The following is a 20673-nucleotide window of genomic DNA, read 5'->3' as shown; positions in this document are numbered from 1 at the left end:
TTTAAAAGCAAGCCTTGTGATCTAACCATGTTCTTTGTTGAAATCCCATGCTTTGGGACAGGAATTCGTAATGAAAGCTAAATAATTGCAAAGGCTTCAGACAAAAAGGAAAAGTAGGTGATGGAAACGTTATCATTGAATTTTTGGCCAACAAATATATAAACTCTAAACAAACAAGATATGTCTGCCGGTAGGCACTCCTAATTTTAAAGGAAACAAGAGATTCCTCCCCAACCTGAATTGGCAGGGCACATTACCCTAGTTCACTTTCCTCTGAGTAAAAGACTTTCCTCAACATTTAAGCAGTTGAACTCAATTCTTTTTGATAGATAACAGGGTTAAAAAAAAAAAAAAAAGACTATACTACACTCTTTAAGTACTATTTATTTAGGCCCTTTTAAAAGGTACTGTTTTTCTGACTTCTTGCAGTTCCTGACTGAGTCATCTCTGTGATATGTCATACGCTGTCACATCTAGTTACCTTACACTGAATAAAGAGAAGAAAGGTTATAAACAGCATGCATACCACCTGACATAAAACATTTGCCAGCTATTTCTTCTGCTTAAATGAATACATTCCAAATATCCAGACTATTAGCTTGAAAAACTATAAATTTTATAAAAAATGAAACAGCCATCTTTACTTACAGTACCTATATTTATGAGTACACCTAATTCTAGATAAGGAATGAGTTTTACTAGAAACAACATGCTTCTCTTTCACATTTTGTCTTCACTTTTGACCGTGCAATATGTATGTATATGCACAAACTTGTTTTACTTCCTTCTTAGAGGCAATCTTACCAGGAACACAGTAACTACCTAATTGTGGAATTTAGCCAGAAAATAAAAAAGAACCAATTGAATTTTAACTGGAAATTTGCCCCAGAAGTATTTATCGTGCTCAGGTTAACAAACCATTTGTCATGAAAAAGTGTTAAGAAGATCTAAATACTTGTGTTTCTGATTATTAAGGCAATGTGAAATGAGAAGTCCATAAGAAAAAAGTTTTTTGACTTAAGAAATCACTCCTCACCCACACTTCATGGCCTCTGTTAATGTAAATTATTTAGCTATACTGTAAGAAATTTTACTGTAATAATGCTTAGTCTTATATCTCATATTTTGTTATTATAAATACAACTTTAAATCAAAACACTTAACAAACAAGTCAATTTCCTTTAACTTTGGAGAAATTGCTGATGCTTACCACTGAAGAGGTGAAGCAACTGTTTAGAGCTCAAAGTCTAAGGTAGAGAAATTCAGTTCCATAGTAGTACTATAATCTGCCAGCTCATTGCTCAAAGTTATTATAGAGATTGTATGACACACTGATCAAAGCTACTTTACTGCATAATGCTATGAAAATGGTACAAGTACTCACTTTTGGCATTGTTAGGATAATTCAGTAAACAAAGATGACAAAGTAAACCTATCTTTTTTTTTAATGACAGCCCCCCACCCCACAAAAGACAAAACAACTCAAAAAATAAGTAACATTAGGCAATAAGAAATATATGGGAGATTACAGTGAACTAGCAATTCAGAAGCAGAATGACAGAGTGGTTCAGAGTATAAGATTCGGAGTCAAACAGGAATGGTTTTAAATTCTGCTTCTGTCACTTTGAGTCTCTGTCCTTACTTACAAATGGGAAAACTAATACTTAACTCTTAACGGTTGTTTGGTTGTTATGAATATGAAACATGATGGTAATTGCCAAGCATAGCACTATGTTGGGCAAGTAATGTGTGCTAGTCTATAGTAATTTTTGTTTTTGATGAAGATTAGTTCTTTTATTCTCCTGCTTTGATAATAGTTCATTTCTGGACTCAGCACAGTAGAGAAGAACACATGCTTTCAGAAAGGACTTATATGTAACAATCTTTGTGCATCATACTTTCTTCATCTGTGAAACAGATATAAGATTACTGTGAGATAATGCAGTGTTCAACATACTCACCAGCTAAAAGTATGCACTTGATAAACAGTGGCTAAAATTATAAGACCTGAATTCTGGCTCTAGCTGTTGCATGGATCACTATGTAATATGTATGCAAGGCACTCAGCCTCTCTGAATTTCATTCAAAATTTCATTCAAAATTGAATTCATTGAATTCAATTGAATTTCATTCAAATTTCATTCAAAAAATTAACAAAACATCTGTCTTGTGTATCTTTTAGGGTTGCTAAGATAAAATGATGCAGATAAGTGTTTAGAAAATGGGAAGGCGCATGAAAATGGATGGTGGTGTTATGGTTCTGATGGCAGTTTAGAGGTTAAGTACCATAAAAATGGGATTTTAAAATCTTTTTCATATAATCAAGAAAGCTGTACTTGTTTCACAGACAGTACACAAGTGATGAATGTTACAAAAGGACTTTTTCTGTGTTGAGATTAGTTTATTGTAGTCTGGATCAGAAAAGTTACTTAAGGTGAACATTTTTTCTTGTTCATCTCTTAGGAGTGAGATATTAAGACTTGAATTTATATACACTGTAGTATAGAATATATGACAAATTGCTGAACATTTTTGTTGTACAGAAAGGCCTTCTTTAACCTCAGGAATTCACTAACAGGAACAATACATTATTATAAGATTAATTATAGTTAATCTTGTAAAGTCCTTTAAAGAAATTCTATAAATGCTTAGCATTTTTAGCTACTAACATCTAACAAGGTTAAGCTCTTCTTCAAAATGAGCTACTGCTTGCTTGATGAGTTGGTTTTAAAATAACCTGACATGCCACAAATGGCAGCTGCTCTATCATGTGAGTGATTTAATGATTATAGCAACCATTAGAATGTCTGTGATTAAATAGTTGATTATTAATTGCTTATTCCTCTAAGATTACTGTTGTCTCAGAAAACTAAAGCACTGAAGAGTTAAATAAATCATTTGATTCCACACATCACACTGGCACAGTGTTAAGGCTCAAGGGTCTTCAAGACTTTTGAGGTGCTGATGCTTTATAGTTGCACTGTCCAGTATGGGAACTACTACTATGGGTGGCTACTGAACTCTTGAAACATAGCTAGTATGACCGAGGAACTAATTTTTAAATTTCATCTATTTAAAAATTTTAAATTTAAAAACTGATCGTCAGTAATTGTGAAAACTTTTTAAGAATGTATGGACCAACTTGGGTACCTGAAATTACTTCTTCAACTGAAAACTATGAACTCTAAATACAGATAAAGTATTTCTGATGAAAATTTAACGTGTAATTTGAGATGTACTTTTAACATGTAGAAAAGTTAAGGTTAATAAGTATGTGGCTGAGCTTCCCTCGTGGCTCAGAGGTTAAAGCATCTGTCTGCAATGCAGGAGACTTGGGTTGGATCCCTGGGTTGGGAAGATCCCCTGGAGAAGGAAATGGCAACCCACTCCAGTACTCTTGCCTGGAGAATCCCATGGACTGAGGAGCCTGGTGGGCTACAGTCCACAGGGTCGCAAAGAGTTGCACACGACTGAGCGACTGCACTTCACTTCACTTCACTATTGAACAATAGTGCTATATAGGTTCAAAGACAAGCAATAAATTACCCAGCATATGGACCTTACTCTCTCTCATATCCATCTGGAGAAGGATTCATGAAAGTTAAAAATTCATTTCTGGGAGCTGTACAATTAGGAACAGTTACAGGTCTTATCTTTGATATGTGGACACTTGGCTGACAGGAACCATAACCTGGGATTACCTCAGTCATGTGCTATTAAATGACAAACAACCAGCTCTTCAAAAACCAAACCTAACAAAAGCCCCCAAACCAACCATTTTCCTGATTTCTGTGGTGTAAAATATTTCTACCATAGCCAGTTTTGAGTTACCAACATGATATCCTTGAACTTGGAACTGGGAGGAGATAGCCTTAATTAGCACTTGCAAGGCCATTGGAGTTAGTCATAGTGAGTGAGTGAAAGTCGCTCAGTCATGTCTGACTCTTGGCAACCCCATGGACTATACAGTCCATGTAATTCTCCAGGCCAGAATACTGGAGTGGGTAGCTTTTCCCTTTTCCCAATCTAGGGATCAAACCCAGGTCTCCTGCATTGCAGGTGGATTCTTTACCAGCTGAGTCACAAGGGAAGTGTTAGTCATAGTGCATCACTGGAATACTTTACAAGTTCCTGACACATATATTTCTTGAGAGGTGTGTATGTCTATGGTGGAGGCTGGAGTAGATCAGCTTTAAATGGAATGCTACCTCACAGCAAATTGTAGGATGATTAGACCTGGGCATGAGGGGCATTTTATTTTCTTTATGTCACTAGAAAAACCCTGATTCTTCTCTTACTCCCCTTGAGAACATAGATTTATGGTTATATGAAGCCATGTTGTAAGCTATAAAGATAATTTTTTTTAGATTCATTGTCTTATTTAATCCTTTTTTTTTTTTTTACTTTACAATATTAGCTAAAGATACCACCTCATTTTGATAAGGAAGATGTATGATTTTAACTCAAACTTATACACCAACAATATAAAAAATATTTTTTGTGTGCAAAGAGACATCTTGGGGACATAGTAAAAGTAAAAGGAAGAATTGATATAAATTCTGAATGGAGAACTTAATACATGTAAAATATCTGTAAGAAGTCCAAAGTCAGATCTAAAGTTAAATAATTTTGTGACTTTTGTTGGCAAATATATGTGAAATCATTCTATTTATTTAGAAATTATTCTTTCTATATTAGCTCCTTTGCTTGGACTCCTTTGCTCCTGATATTACATCTTATGCTCGAGTAAATTTCAAAATAAAGTAAGTCTTTTAAAGTCAGTATTTAAGAGGCTTTAATTCAAAAGCATTCTTGAATAAAGCAGTTCACCCTCTAAGAGAATATTCAAATTTATTTGTACCACTGGGTGTGCTGTGCTTAGTCACTCAGTCACGTCTGACTCTTTGCAACCCCATGGAGTGTAGCCTGCCAGGCTCCTCTATCCATGGGGATTCTCCAGGCAAGAATACTGGAGTGGATTGCCATGCCCTCCTCCAGGGGATCTTCCCAGTCCAGGAGTCGAACCCAAGTCTCATGCATTGCAGGAGGATTCTTAACCATCTATGCAAAAATGATTTTTTTCCCCATAGTTGTATATAGCATTTTAATTTGGGTTTTGTTTAATTATATGTACTCATATGCATAGAATTTTAGTGCTGAAAAGACTCTTCTAGTTATCTTATTTTACAGATGAGCAAACTGAGATCCCCAAAAGTGACTTGTCAGAAGGTTAGTCTTGACTAGTTTAGCCAAACTAGGGCTAGTCTTTCTTGATGACCACCTTAGTATTCTTAAAGTTTGTAGCATAAAAACTGCCTGAATCCATCTGTCTACAATTGGGGACTATTGATACAAGGTATTTTTGCTGTACTCCATACTAGCCAGGTTAGCACATATTCTTTTTACTCTTAACTTCATGGTTTAATTAGTTACTTTTACTATAACATATCAATCCTTAGGCAAAATTCTTCATTATTTACTTGCAAAAATTTATTTGGGAACAATTCTATTCTGGATCAGCACGGTTAACTAGTCTAATTAATAAATAAGTCAGAGAAGGTTTGAGACGTTGAAAAAGAGAAAAAGTTGGGTTAAAGCCCAAATTGTTTAATGTTTGCATCTAAGATTATTGTTATCTTTTTCTAGGTTACTGTTCATTTATGAGTAGGAGAATTCTGAAAAAAAGACATCTTGTTTCACAGTATTGTGATTTAGTATATTAGAATTCAAAAATATGTTAAATATTTAAATCATAAAAAGGTATAACCTGAAAGTCCACATCTAACAAAAAAAATCTTTATGTAAGGTAATTAAAAATTGGTATTAATATGTCACATTCTATGATTGACAACATTATGTCACCACAGAAAGTAAAGGTTGGATAATCATGCTTAGGAATTTTACTGAAAACTTTTATGTCTAAGTTACACATGTAATACAGTCCTGTATAGATCTCTGCAGCTAAGCAAAGAAGATAGTCTTTGATGTGCTTATAATTGTGATGGGTTTAGGGCTGCATTTTTAGGCAAAGATGCCTAGAGGTAGGAAGGTATAGGTCAAAACTGATATTGTGACACAATAAATAGACAATAGGTAAAGTGGAGCCAAAAGTGGATTGGCCTGAATGTATCACGTTAATCAAACAAGTAATATAGCCTCGCAACTACAACGTAGGTAAACAGTTAACCACATTTAAAATTGTTTGTAGAAAGAAAAACTTTTGTAGCTTAATTTTAGAATAATTTTATATTAATAATGAGATTTTAAGTATAAAAGAATCTTTCATGTTTTATCATCTATAATTCTATACACTTTTACAATGGTACTATGATTTTATAGTAAAATCAGTAAGGCATTTAGGAATAAGAAAACATTAAAAACGAGGCTTTTTAATGTTTTTTAATGACATGGGAATGTAGACACAACATACCACTTGGTAACAAAAAGGAAGATAAATGAGTTTTGTTAAACATATGCATAAGAAAAAAAAATTAAGTTGACTAACATTATCAGTTGTCTCTGGGTGATAATGAGTAATTTTTATCAGCCATCCCATGTGGCATGCTGAACCTTAGTTCCCCAACCAGGGACCAAACCTGTGCCCTCTGCAGGAGAGCATTACCCACTGTTAATACTTAACCACTGTTAATTAACAGTGGTTAATACTGTTAACCACTGTTAATTAACAGTGGTTAATACTGTTAACCACTGTTAATACACTGGACTGCCAGGGAAGTTCTTGATATTCTCTAAAGTTCAAAATTATGCACAAATAACCTTTCATATCAGAATTTAAAAATATATTTTAAAAGGAAATGGCAAAGCTTCAGCTTTGGAAATTATAAAGCTTCAGCCTTTTATAGTATGGTATCTGAAAGATCATATATGATGAGTGTATTTGGAAATATAATACATTTGGAAGAATTTCTTAATATATAGACAGCCATATTATGTGTATCTGGGAATAATTTTTGAAATAGGTTTTTCAGTTCAGTTCATTTAAATCACTTTATTTCTGTGCATATGAGGATCATATAAAAGAAGTTCTCCCATTTTGCTTTTCTTCTTCTAAATAGTATTCTTCAAAACTCAGTGTAACAGATGAACAGGTAGCTTTCCCTCAAGTGGCAACTGCTTTTAGCTGTGTTTCTTTTTGCTGCGTAAATGGTCATCTCAAATAACATAGTTTCCAGATTTTCTTACAGTTGGGTGTACTTTTGTGACTAGGATTTCTCCAATGGGATATGTGTAGAAGTGGTGGTGTGTAACAACTCCTGGGGTTGTACCCTAAACAAGAAAAGAATGTGCCTACCTTCTGTTTTCTCCTTCTTGTAAGCAGGACTGAAAATCTTAAAGCACACAGGCAAAATATCCTAGATATAACAAAGCAACATAATAGATCTCTTCAAGAAAATTAGAGATACCAAGGGAACATTTCATGCAAAGATGAGCTTGAAAAGGACAGAAATGGTATGGACCTAACAGAAACAGAAGATATTAAGAAGAGGTGGCAGGAATACACAGAAGAACTGTACAAAAAAGACCTTCACGACCAAGATAATCACGATGGTGTGATCACTCACCTAGAGCCAGACATCCTGGAATGTGACGTCAAGTTGGCCTTAGGAAGCATCACTACAAACAAAGCTAGTGGAGGTGATGGAATTCCAGTTGAGCTATGTCAAATCCTGAATGATGATGCTGTGAAAGTGCTGCACTCAATATGCCAGCACATTTGGAAAACTCAGCAGTGGCCACAGGACTGGAAAAGGTCCATTTTCATTCCAATCCTAAAGAAAGGCAATGCCACAGAATGCTCAAACTACCACACAATTGCGCTCATCTCACATGCTACTAAAGTAATGCTCAAAATTCTCCAAGCCAGGCTTCAGCAATATGTGAACTGTGAACTTCCAGATGTTCAAGCTGGTTTTAGAAAAGGCAGAGGAACCAGAGATCAAATTGCCAACATCCACTGGATCATCGAAAAAGCAAGAGAGTTCCAGAAAAACATCTATTTCTGCTTTATTGACTATGCCAAAGCCTTTGACTGTGTGGATCACAATAAACTGTGGAAAATTCTTCAAGAGATGGGAATACCAGACCACCTGACCTGCCTCTTGAGAAACCTGTATGCAGGTCAGGAAGCAACAGTTAGAACTGGACATGGAACAACAGACTGGTTCCAAATAGGAAAAGTAGTACGTCAAGGCAGTATATTGTCACCCTGCTTATTTAACCTATATGCAGAGAACATCATGAGAAATGCTGGGCTGGAAGAAGCACAAGCTGGATCAAGATTGCCAGGAGAAATATCAATAACCTCAGATATGCAGATGATGACACCACGCTTATGGCAGAAAGTGAAGAGGAACTACAAAGCCTCTTGATGAAAGTGAAAGAGGAGAGTGAAAAAGTTGGCTTAAAGCTCAACATTCAGAAAACCAAGATCATGGCATCCAGTCCCATCACTTCACGGGAACTAGATGGAGAAACAGTGTCAGACTTTATCTTTTTGGGCTCCAAAATCACTGCAGATGGTGACTGCAGCCATGAAATTAAAAAATGCTTACTCCTTGGAAGTAAGTTATGAGCAACCTAGATAGCATATTCAAAAGCAGAGACATTTCTTTGCCAACAAAGGTCCGTCTAGTTAAGGCTATGGTTTTTCCAGTGGTGATGTATGGATGTGAGAGTTGGACTGTGAAGAAAGCTGAGCACCGAAGAATTGATGCTTTTGAACTGTGTGATGGAGAAGACTCTTGAGAGTCCCTTGGACCGCAAGGAGATCCAACCAGTCCATTCTCAAGGAGATCAGCCCTGGGTGTTCTTTGGAAGGAATGATGCTAAAGCTGAAACTCCAGTACTCTGGCCACCTCATGCGAAGAGTTGACTCATTGGAAAAGACTCTGATGCTGGGAGGGATTGGGAGCAGGAGGAAAAGGGGATGGCAGAGGATGAGATGGCTGGATGGCATCACGGACTTGATGGACGTGAGTTTGAGTGAACTCTGGGAGATGGTGATGGACAGGGAGGCCTGGCGTGCTGCGATTCATGGGGTCGCAAAGAGTCGGACACGACTGAGCAACTGAACTGAACTGAAGGCACTAACAATGAAGCTCATGTTACCCTGACTGCTTTGATTCAATATTTTATTGGAGGTCCTAGCTACAGAAATTAGGCAAGAAAAATAAGTAAAAGGCATTCAATTCAGAAAAGAAGTAAAACAGTCTTATTTTTCAGATGACATATGTAGAAAACTAAAAAAGTGAAAGTGAAATGGCTCAGTGGTATCTGACTCTTAGCGACCCCATGGACTGTAGCCTACCACACTCCTCCGTCCATGGGATTTTCCAGGCAAGAGTACTGGAGTGGGTTGCCATTTCCTTCTCCAGAGGATCTTCCCAACCCAGGGATTGAACCCAGGTCTCCTGCATTGTAGGCAGATGCTTTACCATCTAAGCCACCAAGGAAGTCCAAAACTAAAGATATAGAAAAATAAAGATGCCACCAAAAAAATGTTGGAACCAATAAAAGAATGCAGTAAAGTTAGAGAATACAAAATCAGTACACAAAAACCAGCTGAGTTTCTATATACTAGTAATAGATAATGATACAGGAATTAAGAAAGCAATCTCATTTATAATTGCATAAAAGCAGAATAAATTTAACCATAGAAATTAAAGATCGATGCACTGAAAACAATGTCTTTGAAAGAAATTGAAAATGACAGAAATGGAAAATAGACCATATTCATGAATTAGAAGAATTAAACTGTTAAAATGACGATACCACTCAACACTATCTATAGATTCAATGCAGCCCCAATAAAAAATTGCAGTAGCATTTTTTCACTGAAATAGGAAAAACAATCCTTAAATTTGTGTGGAACCACAAAAATCCTTGAACAGACAAATCCAGATAAAGAACAAAGCTGGAGAAAACACAGTTCCTGATTCTAAACTATACTATAAAGCTGTAATAATCAAAACAGTACAGTTCTGGGATAAAAACAGACACACAGAGCAATGGAACAGAACAGATAGTCAGAAATAAATGCACACATATGTATCAACTAATATTTGACAAGGGAATTAACACTCAGTGGGGACAGAGTAGTCTCTTCAATAAATGGTAGTGGGAAAACTGGATAAATACATGCAGAAAAGTGAAATTGCACCCATATCTTACACCATTCACAAGAACTGACTCAAAATGAATTAAAAACTAAAGAACTGAAACCATAAAGTTCTTAGAAGGAAACACAGGGAAAAGCTCCATGACTTTGGTCTTGGCAATTTTTTTTTAAGCATCAGCAAAAGCAAGTGACAATGATAAAAATAAGTGGGACTATATCTAAATTTAAAAGCTTCTATGTGGCAAAAGAAACAGTTTTAAACAATGAAAATATTGGCAGAAGACCTGAACAGACGTTTTTCTGAAACAAACATCCAGATGGCCAACACGTTCATGAAAAGGTGCTCAATACCACTTTTAACCAGGGAATATGGAAATCAAACCCACAGTGAGTTATCATTTCTTACCTTTTAGAATGGCTGTCATCAAAAAGAATAGAGATAATGTGTTGATGATGACATGAGAAAAAGGAACCTTTGTGCAGTGTTGGGTAGAATGTACACTGGTACAGCCAATACTGTTTTTTTGTTTTTTGAGAAAAACAGTATGGAACTTAACAAATTAACAATAGAACTAACATACAATCCAGAAATCTCACATCTGGATATACAAAGGCAATTACAGAAATATTGAAAAGATATCTGTACCCCCATGCTTATTGCAGTGTTATTCACATAAACCAAGACATGGAAACAACTTAATGTCCCTCAATTACATTTACCTGGTAAAGAGGTTGTGTGTTTGTTTAAATTACACACAATGGAATATTATTCAACCACGAGAAAAAGGAAATCCTGCCATTTGTGCCCACTTGGATGCATCATGAAAGCATTATAAGTGAGACAAAGCAAGTCCATATCACTTACATGTAGATCTTAAGCTCATCTTTTAGAAACAAAATTACTGATGGTTACTAGGGAGTGAGGGGTAGCGGAACTGGGGAGATATTGGACAAAGGGTGCACATTTCCGGTTATAAGATGAATAAGTTCTGGGGATCTAATGTACAACATTGTGATTATAGTTAATAGTGCTATACTGGTTTATTAAAAATCACTAAGAGTAGAGTTTAAATATTCCTCACAACAAAAACAAAATGGTAATTATGTGATGTGATAGAGGTGATAGCCAACACAATTATAATAATCACATTGCCATATATAAGTATCAAAAATGCATCGTGCATCTTAATTTACACATTATATGTCAAATGTATCATTAAAATTGAAAATCATTAAATTAAAAAGAAACAGTATCACAGAAAATAAGGTCATAGGAATATATATTAATAAAAGATGTGCAGGACAATTATGAGAAATTGATGAACATCACTGAAGAGGGTTCAAGGCCTGATAAAAGGAGAGAGGTGCCACATTCATGACAGGAATATTCATTATAAGGATGACAATATTAGCTTAATGCAGTTTCACCTGAAATACCTGTGAAGTTTTCATGAAACTTGACAAGCTAATTCTCAGTGAAGTTCATATGGTAAGGAATAGTGCATGAAGAGCTAAGGAAATTTTGAAGAAAAAGTAGAGGATGTCCTATTAGGTAACAGTTTTGTGAAGAAAAACAGTCTGGACTGGTACAGGGATATACAAAATCTCTATGTTTCAGAGACTTTCCTCCTGGAAAACAATCTGATCACTGACTTGTTTTTTTTTCATTTTCTCCTTTTCCTGTTTTAATTTTGTATTATAACTCTTCATGCATTCACATATTCATTCATTCAACAAATACTTACTGAGTTACTTATTGTGTGAAGGTCTACACCCATCCCTTTCTTAACATGCCCCCAAATAATGGCTCCTTGCCTCCCTGGTGAGTCCCAGCTTTTCTGAGTTTACCCTCTGTTGCCACACTCCAGCCTATATCTGCAACAGCCAATCTAATCCCAGGTCTGACAGCTGAAGCCTGAGCTTCAGCACCAAGCCTTCACCCATGCAGATGGCCTAGCATCTGCCCCTAATGTCCCAGAAGTGCACAGACCCTTTTTGTCACTACAAGACCTGCAAGAAGTCACCAACCACTGTCCCGAGAATGCGCAGGCCACTGCTGCCCCTATGAGACCTGCAGTAAGATGACAGTTGCTGCCCCCATTGTCCTAGGCTCACTCCTCATGAACACACCAAAATCACAACCAAATGGTAAACAACCATTGACAAAAGAGATTGGGACCTACTAAAAAAGATATTTTACATCCAAAGACAAAGATGCCACAACTAGAAAGTAGGAGCACTTCAGTCAAATCCCATATCCACCAGGTAGACGATCCATAAACTGGAAAATAATTATATTCCAGAGGTTCACCCACAGGAGTGAGAGTTGTGAACCCCATATCAGGCGCCCCAGCCTCAGGATTTGGCATTGTGAGGATCCCCTAGAGCATGTGGCTTTGAAGACCAGTGGGGCTTGAGTGCAGGAACTCCACAGGACTGGGGGAAACAGAGTTCACTCTTGAAAGGCGCACACAAGGTTTCATGTGCCCTGGGAACCAGCACAAACCAGTGACTCCATAGGAGCCAGGGTTAAACTGACCTGCAGGTTTTAGCGAGTATCCTGGGGAAGCAGGGATCAGCTGTGGCTCACTCTGGGGGCAAGAACACTGGTGGCAGAGGCCCCAGGGAATACTGATTGGCATAAGGTCACCATTTTGGCACCAAAACCTGGCTACAGCCAACAGCTGCAAGCTCCAGTGTTGGGATGCCTTGGGCCAAACAACCAACAGAGTGGGACAGAGCCCCACCCATCAGCAGATGGATTGCCTAAAGTTGTACTGAGCTCACAGCCAGCCACCTGAGCTCACAGCTCACACCACTTGACATGACCACCAGAGGGAGAAGATCCAGCTCCACCCACCAGTGGGCAGGCACTAGTCCTTCCTAATAGGAAGCCTGCACAAGCTCCTGGACCAACCTCAACCCCCTGGCAGCAGACATCAGAAGCAAAAGGAATTATGACCCTGTGGAAAGGAAATCACAAACACAGAAAGTTAGACAAAATTAGATGGTAGAGATGTATGGTCCAACAAAGGACAAGATAAAAACCTAGAACAACTAATAGGCAATCTACCTGAAAAAGAACTGAGTAATGAAAGTAAACATGATGTCAGATTTGGAAAAAGAATGGAAGAACAAAACAAGAAGATACAAGATAGGTTTAATGAAGAGCTGGAAGACTTAGAAATGAACAATATATAGTACTGAAATGAAAAATTAAGAGGGACTCAACAGCAGAATAAATGAGGCAGAAGAATGAATAAGTGAGCTGGAAGATAGAGTGGTGGAAATCACTGCTGCAGAATAGAGTAAAGAAAAAGGAATGAAAAGAAATGAGGGGACAGTCTCAGAGACTTATAAGTGAAGAAGTGAAGTCGTTCCGTCATGTCTAACTCTTTGCGACCCCATGGACTGTAGCCTACTGGACTCCTCTGTCCATGGGATTTTCCAGGCAAGAATACTGGAGTGGGTTGCCATTTCCTTCTCCAGGGGAACTTCCCGACCCAGGGATCGAACCCGGGTCTCCCGCATTGTAGGCAGACGCTTTACCATCTGAGCCACAGGATAATATTAAATGCACCAACATTTGCATTATAAGGGTTCCAGAATGAGAAGAGAGAGAGGACCTGAGGAAATATTTGACAGTTATAGCCAAAAACTTCCCTAACATGGGAAAGGAAACACTCACTCCAGTCCAGGAAGTGCAGAGAGTCTCAGGCTGGATAACGCAAGGAGGATATTAATTAAACAAAAGCCAAGACATATTAATTAAACAAGGAAAAGACAATCAGAATATATTAAATGCAATGAAATAAAAGCAACAAATAATGTACACGATAATATCCTTGAAGATATCAGATAATTTTTCAGCAGAAACTTCAGGCCAGAAGAAAGAGGCACAATAGAGTGATAAAAGGGGAAAATCTACCCCTTTTAAGAATACCCTACACCAAGCAAGGTTCTGGTTCAGATCTGATGGAGAAATGAAAGGCTTTATAGACAAGGAAAAGCTAAGAGAATTCAGCACCACCACCAAACCAGCTTTACAATAAATGCTAAAGGAATTTCTCTAGGTGGAAAAGAAAAGGTCATACTTAGAAACAAGAAAAAATTATGAATGGAAAAGCTCAGAGGTAAAAGCAAATATACAGTAAAAATAAGAAAGCATCCACAGACACATATGACAAAGCCTGCAATCATGAGGACAGTACAAATGCAGAACATTGGAAATGCATTTGAAATTGAAATGAAGCTTAAAGCAATCTTTATACATATATATAGACTGCTATATTAAAACCTCATGGGAACCACACTCCAAAATTCTACAACAGATACAGACACAATAAAGAAAAAGCAGTCCAAACACAACACTAAAGATAGTCATCAAATCCCAAGAGGAGAGAACAAATCCAAACAAAAAATGGCAATAAGAACATACATATGACAATTACCTTAAATGTAAATGGATTAAATGCTCCAACCAAAAGACACAGACTGGCTAAATGGATACAAAAAAAAAAAAAAAAACAACCTCATATACATGTGTCTACAAGAGACCTACTTCAGATCTAGGGACACATACAGGTAGAAAGTGGGGATTAAAAAAAATCATGATTTTTTTTTTTAATACTCATATCAGACAAAATAGGCTTTAAAATAAAGACTGTTATGAGGGATAAGGAAAAACTACATAATGATCAAGAGATCAATTCGAGAAGAAAATATAAAAATTGTAAATATATATGTACCCAACATCAGGCTTCCCTGATGACTCAGCCAGTTAAGAATCTGCCTGCAATTCAGGAGATACAGAAGACGTGGGTTCAGTCCCTGGATTGGGAAGATTTGCCAGAGGTGGAAATGGCAACCTACTCCAGTATTGTTGCCTGGGAAATCCCACGGACAGAGGAACCTGGTGGGTTACAGTCCATCGAGTCACAAAGAGTTGGACTGAGCTCTGTCATGTCTGACTCTTTGAGACCATATGGACCGACTGTATTCTTCCAGGCTCCTCTGTCTATGGGATTCTCCAGGCAACAATACCAAAAGGTGCCATTTCGTCCTCCAGGGGATCTTCCTGATCCAGGGATTGAACCTGCACCTCCAGCATCAGCAGGTGCATTATCACTGAGCCACCAGGGAAGCTCCTGGAACACCTCAGCACATAAGGCAAATGCTAACAGCTATAAAAGGGGAAATGAACAGTAACACAATAGTGGGGGATGTTAACACCCACTTATATCAATGGAAAGCTCTTCTAGGCAGAAAATAAGTAAACACAGGCCTTAAATGACAGACCAGATGGACATAATTGATATACCTATGGGACACAGCAAAAGCACCTCTAAGAGGGAAGTTTAGAGCAATAAAATCCCACATCAAGGAAGAAGAAAAATCCGAAATAAAGGACCTAATCTTATACCTAAAACAACTAGAGAAAGAACAAACAAAACCCAGAGTTACTAGAAGAAAAGAAACCATAAAGATCGAAACAGATGTAAATGCAATAGAGAACAGAACAATAGAAAAGATCAATGAAACTAAAAGCTGGTTCTCGGAAAGGATAAACAAAATTGACAAACCTCTAGCAAGACTCAAGAAAAAAAAAAAGGAGATGTTTCAAATCAATAAAATTAGAAAGGAAAAAGAAGGTACAACTGACATTCCAGAAATGCAAAGGATCTTAAGAGACTAAGCAATTATATACCAACAAAATGGACAGCCTAGAAGAAATGGACACATGCTTAGAATGGCTAGCCTTCCAATACTGAACCAGGAAGAAATAGAAAATATGAACAGACCAATTACAAGTACTGAAATTGAAAATGTGATTTAAAAAAAACCTGCTAACAAAAAGTCCAGGACCAGATTAATTTAATCAAACATTCAGAGAAGAGTTAACACCTATCCTTTAGAAAATCATCCAAAAAATTGCAGATAGAACACTCCCAAACTCATTCTAGGCCACCATTACACTGATAACAAAACCAGACAGATACCACACAAAAAAGAAAATTTCAGACAAGTATCACTGATGAATGCAAAAGTCATCAACAAAATACTAGCAAACCAAATCCAATAAAAGGATCATACACCATGATCAAGTGGGGTTTATCCCAGGGATACAAGGATTCTTCAATATCTGCAAATCAATCAGTGATACACCACATTAAGAAATGAAGAATAAAAACCTTATGATCATCTCAATAGCTGAATAAAAAAGGCTTTTGACAAAATCCAACACCCATCTATGATAAAAACTCTATGGAAAGTGGGCATAGAGGGAACCTGCCTCAACAATAAAGGCCATATATGACAAACTCACAGCTAAAATTCTCAACACTGAAAAGCATTTCATCTAAGATCAAGATCAAGAGAAAAATGTTCATTCTCATTACTTTTATTCAGCATACTTTTGTACATCCTAACCATGCAATCAGAAAAAAAAGAAAAGTAATTCAAATTGGTAAAGAAGACTTCCATTCTTTGCAGATGACATGATACCATACATTGAAAATCCTAAATGTGTTACCAGAGAACTACTAGAGGATATAAGTGGGTAAGTTTTAGGATACAAAGTTGATAAACAGAAATTTCATGCCTTTGGGATTAACATTACACACTACTATATATAAAATATATAAATAACAAGGACCTACTGTATAGCTCAGGGAACTCAATATTTTATAATTATATGGGAATATATCTGAAAGAGAATGGATATATGTATACGTATAACTGAATCACTTTTGCTGTACACATGAACTAACATAACATTGCTAATCAACTATACTCCAATATAAAATAAAAATTTAATTAAAAAAAAACAAAATTTTGTTCAACAACTAGACATTTAAATAATATTTAAACATTATAAATATTCAATAATATATAACTTAATATACTTAAATATAATGTGGCAACTCTGGAAATAACTTTCTCTAAGGTTTGTTGTTGCTATTTGTTGTTTGTTTGGTAACTTTTTTAAACTGAATCTGCAGTCTATACCCTTTACTGTGAGCAGCCAGTAAAATTTCTTTTCAGTTACCTTAAGAGTCACTTACAGATGAACACAATTTCAACTTAAACATCCATATTGTACTATTTACCTAAGCTTAATTCTTTTTTTTTAAAGACACTGTATTTACAGAAAAAGTAATTCAAATTAACCAACCATGCCCTACAAATGTAAATAGAAGTGATACCAAATAAGCATTGATGAAAACAAAAAGCACTTTAAAAAAACAGCATTAAATCTTACCATCTCCGGAGGTTATTGATTCTGCATCAATATCGCTAGCTCTCCTTCTTGCCACTTCAGCTAGTGCTAGTTCTCCCTTATCTAGTGCAAGGTAATGGATGTCCTTTGGAAATACAGCAAAATAAAACATTAATCCAAAATGAATCTTAGTCAAGTTACAAATGAGATTTTGAAAAAAAGAACTTACTGTTCAGATTACAAAACAGACATGGCTGATGAACATTCTTTTTTATATTTTAATTTTCTCAGTTTTCTAGTACAAGCAAATTTTCTTGAATTGCAAATCCTGGCTATAACTAGTGGCAGTTATTTAAATAAATTATTTTGAGTCTTTAGGGAAAAAGACAAGCTGTTAAATGTTCAGCATACTCAGTTTTATCAGGGAATAAAAATCTTAGTTGCGGTTTTCTATAATGAAATTTTACTATCTCAGATAGCTTCTTCAAAATTCAATTGTTCATTATGATAAGCAGTTTACAAGGAATATTACACAAATTGTCTCTGATATTTATGCACTTGTTACATATTACTTTGTTAATATTATTAATACTATTATCTTGAACTCATTCAGTCAACAGATAATCAGTGCCTATTAAGTGCCAGGCACTGTTGTGGAAAGAGAGGTCAATTACAATACCATTTCTCAACAAGCTTTGAGTCCAGTAGGGAGAAAGACCACTGTAAACAACAGCTAATAACTTAGTGTGATAGGTTTTATGGCAGGGTTAAGAATGGTATGGAACCAAAGAGCAGGAACTGATCCTTGATCTATGTTTTGAAGGATAAATAAGAGTTATACCTGAAGGGAAAATGGAGGTAAGCCAACAGACAATGAATGGTATCTGACATGTGTATGTAGAGAAGATTGAAAAACCACAGTTCTGTCAGGCAATAACAGGTCTTTCAATACGGAAGGAATGTTTGATGTGTGAGAGAATGCAGTGGAAAATAATTCTAAACAAGTAGACAGAGCTACTAAAAAAGACTTAGAAATCTTTGGTACACAAAATGATTGTTGGAATGAGAATTTTATTGCAATAAAATGGTAAAAAGAACACGAACAAGTTTCAATGATGAAATATAAATGGCCTATAATCATGAGCTATCAGGGCTTTCCTGATAGCTCAGTTGGTAAAGAATCCACCTGCAATGCAGGAGACCCTAGGAATTCCCTTCAATTCCTGGGTAGGGAAGATTTGCTGAAGAAGGGATAGGCTGCCCACTCCAGTATTCTTGGGCTTCCCTTGTGGTTCAGCTGGTAAAGAATCCAACTGCAATGCAGGAGACCTGGGCTCAATCCCTGGGTTGGGAAGATCCCATAGAGAAGGGAAAGGCTACCCACTCCAGTATTCTGGCCTGGAGAATTCCATAGACTATAGTCCATGGGGTCGCAAAGAGTTGGACATAACTGAGCGACTTTCACTTTCATAATCATGAAAAGATATTTTACTTTCCCAATATTCAAAGTTGAAAAATGTAATTTCAAACTGCACAGTTTTTTTAAAGTTGTTACTTATTGGTTGCAAAGTTTGGCGGGGAGACACGCGTTTATATTTACTGGGAATATAGACTTTATATAGCAGGGGTTGGTAAGCTATGGCTTACTAGCCAAATATAGCCTGCCTTTTATACAGTCCTTGAGTTATCAATGCTATTTACCTAGCATAATGCCTTCCAGGTCCATTAATGTTGCTGCAGATGGCAAAAATCTCATTGAGGGCTGAGAAGTATTCTGTTTTGTATGTGTGTGTGTGGTGTAGTCTTCTTTATCCATTCATCAGTTGATGGATACTTAGGTTACTTTTGTATCTTGGCAATTGTAAATAGTGTTGCTATTAACACTGGGGTGAATGTATCTTTTCAAATCAGCGCTTTTGTTTCTCTCAGATATATACTCAGGCATGGAATTTCTGGGTCATAAAGCTATGACAAATTTAGACAGCATATTAAAAGGCAGAGACATCACTTTGCCGACAAGGTCCATCTAGTCAAAGCTATGACTTTGCCAATAGTCGTGTATGATGTGAGAGCTGGACTGTAAAGAAGGCTGAGCAATGAAGAAATGATGCTTTTGAACTGTGGTGTTGGAGAAGACTCTTGAGAGTCCCTTGGACAGCAAGATTAAACCAGTCAATCCTAAAGGAAATCAACCCTGAATATTCACTGGAAGGACTAATGCTGAAGCAGAAGCTTCAATACTTTGGCCACCTGATGTGAAGAGCTGACTCACTGGAAAAGACCCTGACACTGGGAAACATTGAAGGCAGGAGGAGAGGGGATGACAGGATGAGATGGTTGGATGACATCACTGACTTGATGGACATGAGTTTGAGCAAACTCTGGGAAACGATGAAAGACAGGGAACCTTGGCATGCTGCAGTCCATGGGGTCACAAAGAGTTGGACACAACTTAGTGACTGAATAGCAACAATGGTAGTTCTATTTTAGTTATTATGAGAAAACTCTATGTTGTTTTCCCCAATTTACATCCCCACCAACAGTATATGAAGATTCCCTTTTTTCTACATCCTTGCCAGCATTTGTCATTTGTGTTTTTTGATGATGGCCCTTCCGACAGCTGTGAGATGATATCTCATTGTAGTTCTGATTTGCATTTGCTTGATAATTGTACCTCTTTTCATGGGTGTCTGCATTTTCTTAAATTTTGGAAAACTGTTCAGTTTCTCTGCCCATTGTATAATCAGGTGGTTTCTTTTTTGATGGTCAGTTGTGTAGACTTTTTATATATTTTGGATATTAACTCCTTATTGGTCATATTATTTGCAAATAATTTTTCCCATTCAGTAGTTTTGTTTTGTTGTTATACTAAGTGAAATAAGTCAGACAGATAAAGACAAATACTAGATGATATTATTATATGTGGAATATAAAAAATACAATTAGCAAATATAACAAAAAAGTAGACTCACAAATACAGAGAGCAAACTAGTTACCAACGGAGAGAAAAGAAGGTCATGATAGGCATAAGGGATTGAGACGTGTGAACTATTAGGTATAAATGAGGCTACAAGAATATATTATATAACACAGGGAATATAACAAATATTTTATAATAAATATAAATAGAGTTAACCTGTAAAAATTGTGAATCACTATATTATATATAGTATATATAGATTATATATATATACTATATACTGTATATATGATATTGTACAGCAACTATACTTCAATTTTAAAAAAGAACAGTGTTTACATTTTTCAGTGGCTGGAAGAACTGTGTTCAACCACTCAAGTCTGTATGGCTCTGGAA

General features: G+C 36.5%; 1 protein-coding gene across 16 annotated transcripts in view; it reads right to left on the bottom strand.

Annotated features, from left to right (window-relative positions):
* Positions 1 to 20673, bottom strand: part of WDPCP (WD repeat containing planar cell polarity effector) — a 516387-nt gene that overhangs the window by 88411 nt on the left and 407303 nt on the right. For 7 of the 16 annotated variants that reach the window (XR_015136726.1, XM_086326364.1, XM_086326360.1 and 4 more), the window contains 2 exons: positions 17400 to 17502; positions 13870 to 16280 (listed from right to left, as the gene is read on the bottom strand). The exons of 2 other annotated variants lie outside the window; for them this stretch is intronic. Coding sequence is in view for 11 of the 14 variants with exons in the window: in XM_086326364.1 (XP_086182490.1) it covers positions 16189 to 16280; positions 17400 to 17502 (195 nt within the window). In the remaining 3 variants the exon portion in view is untranslated. Of the gene's footprint in view, positions 1 to 13869; positions 16281 to 17399; positions 17503 to 20673 lie in introns of those variants that run through there. 7 more of the 16 variants (XR_015136725.1, XR_015136727.1, XM_086326371.1 and 4 more) reach the window with 1 other exon arrangement.

Source organism: Bos grunniens, chromosome 11 (genome assembly GCF_055505025.1).
Source record: "Bos grunniens cultivar Pamir isolate PY7600 chromosome 11, Bosgru_T2T1.0, whole genome shotgun sequence".
Lineage (NCBI taxonomy): Eukaryota > Metazoa > Chordata > Mammalia > Artiodactyla > Bovidae > Bos > Bos grunniens.
Note: the sequence above shows the minus strand (reverse complement) of the source record. Positions and strands in the feature narration are given on the sequence as shown.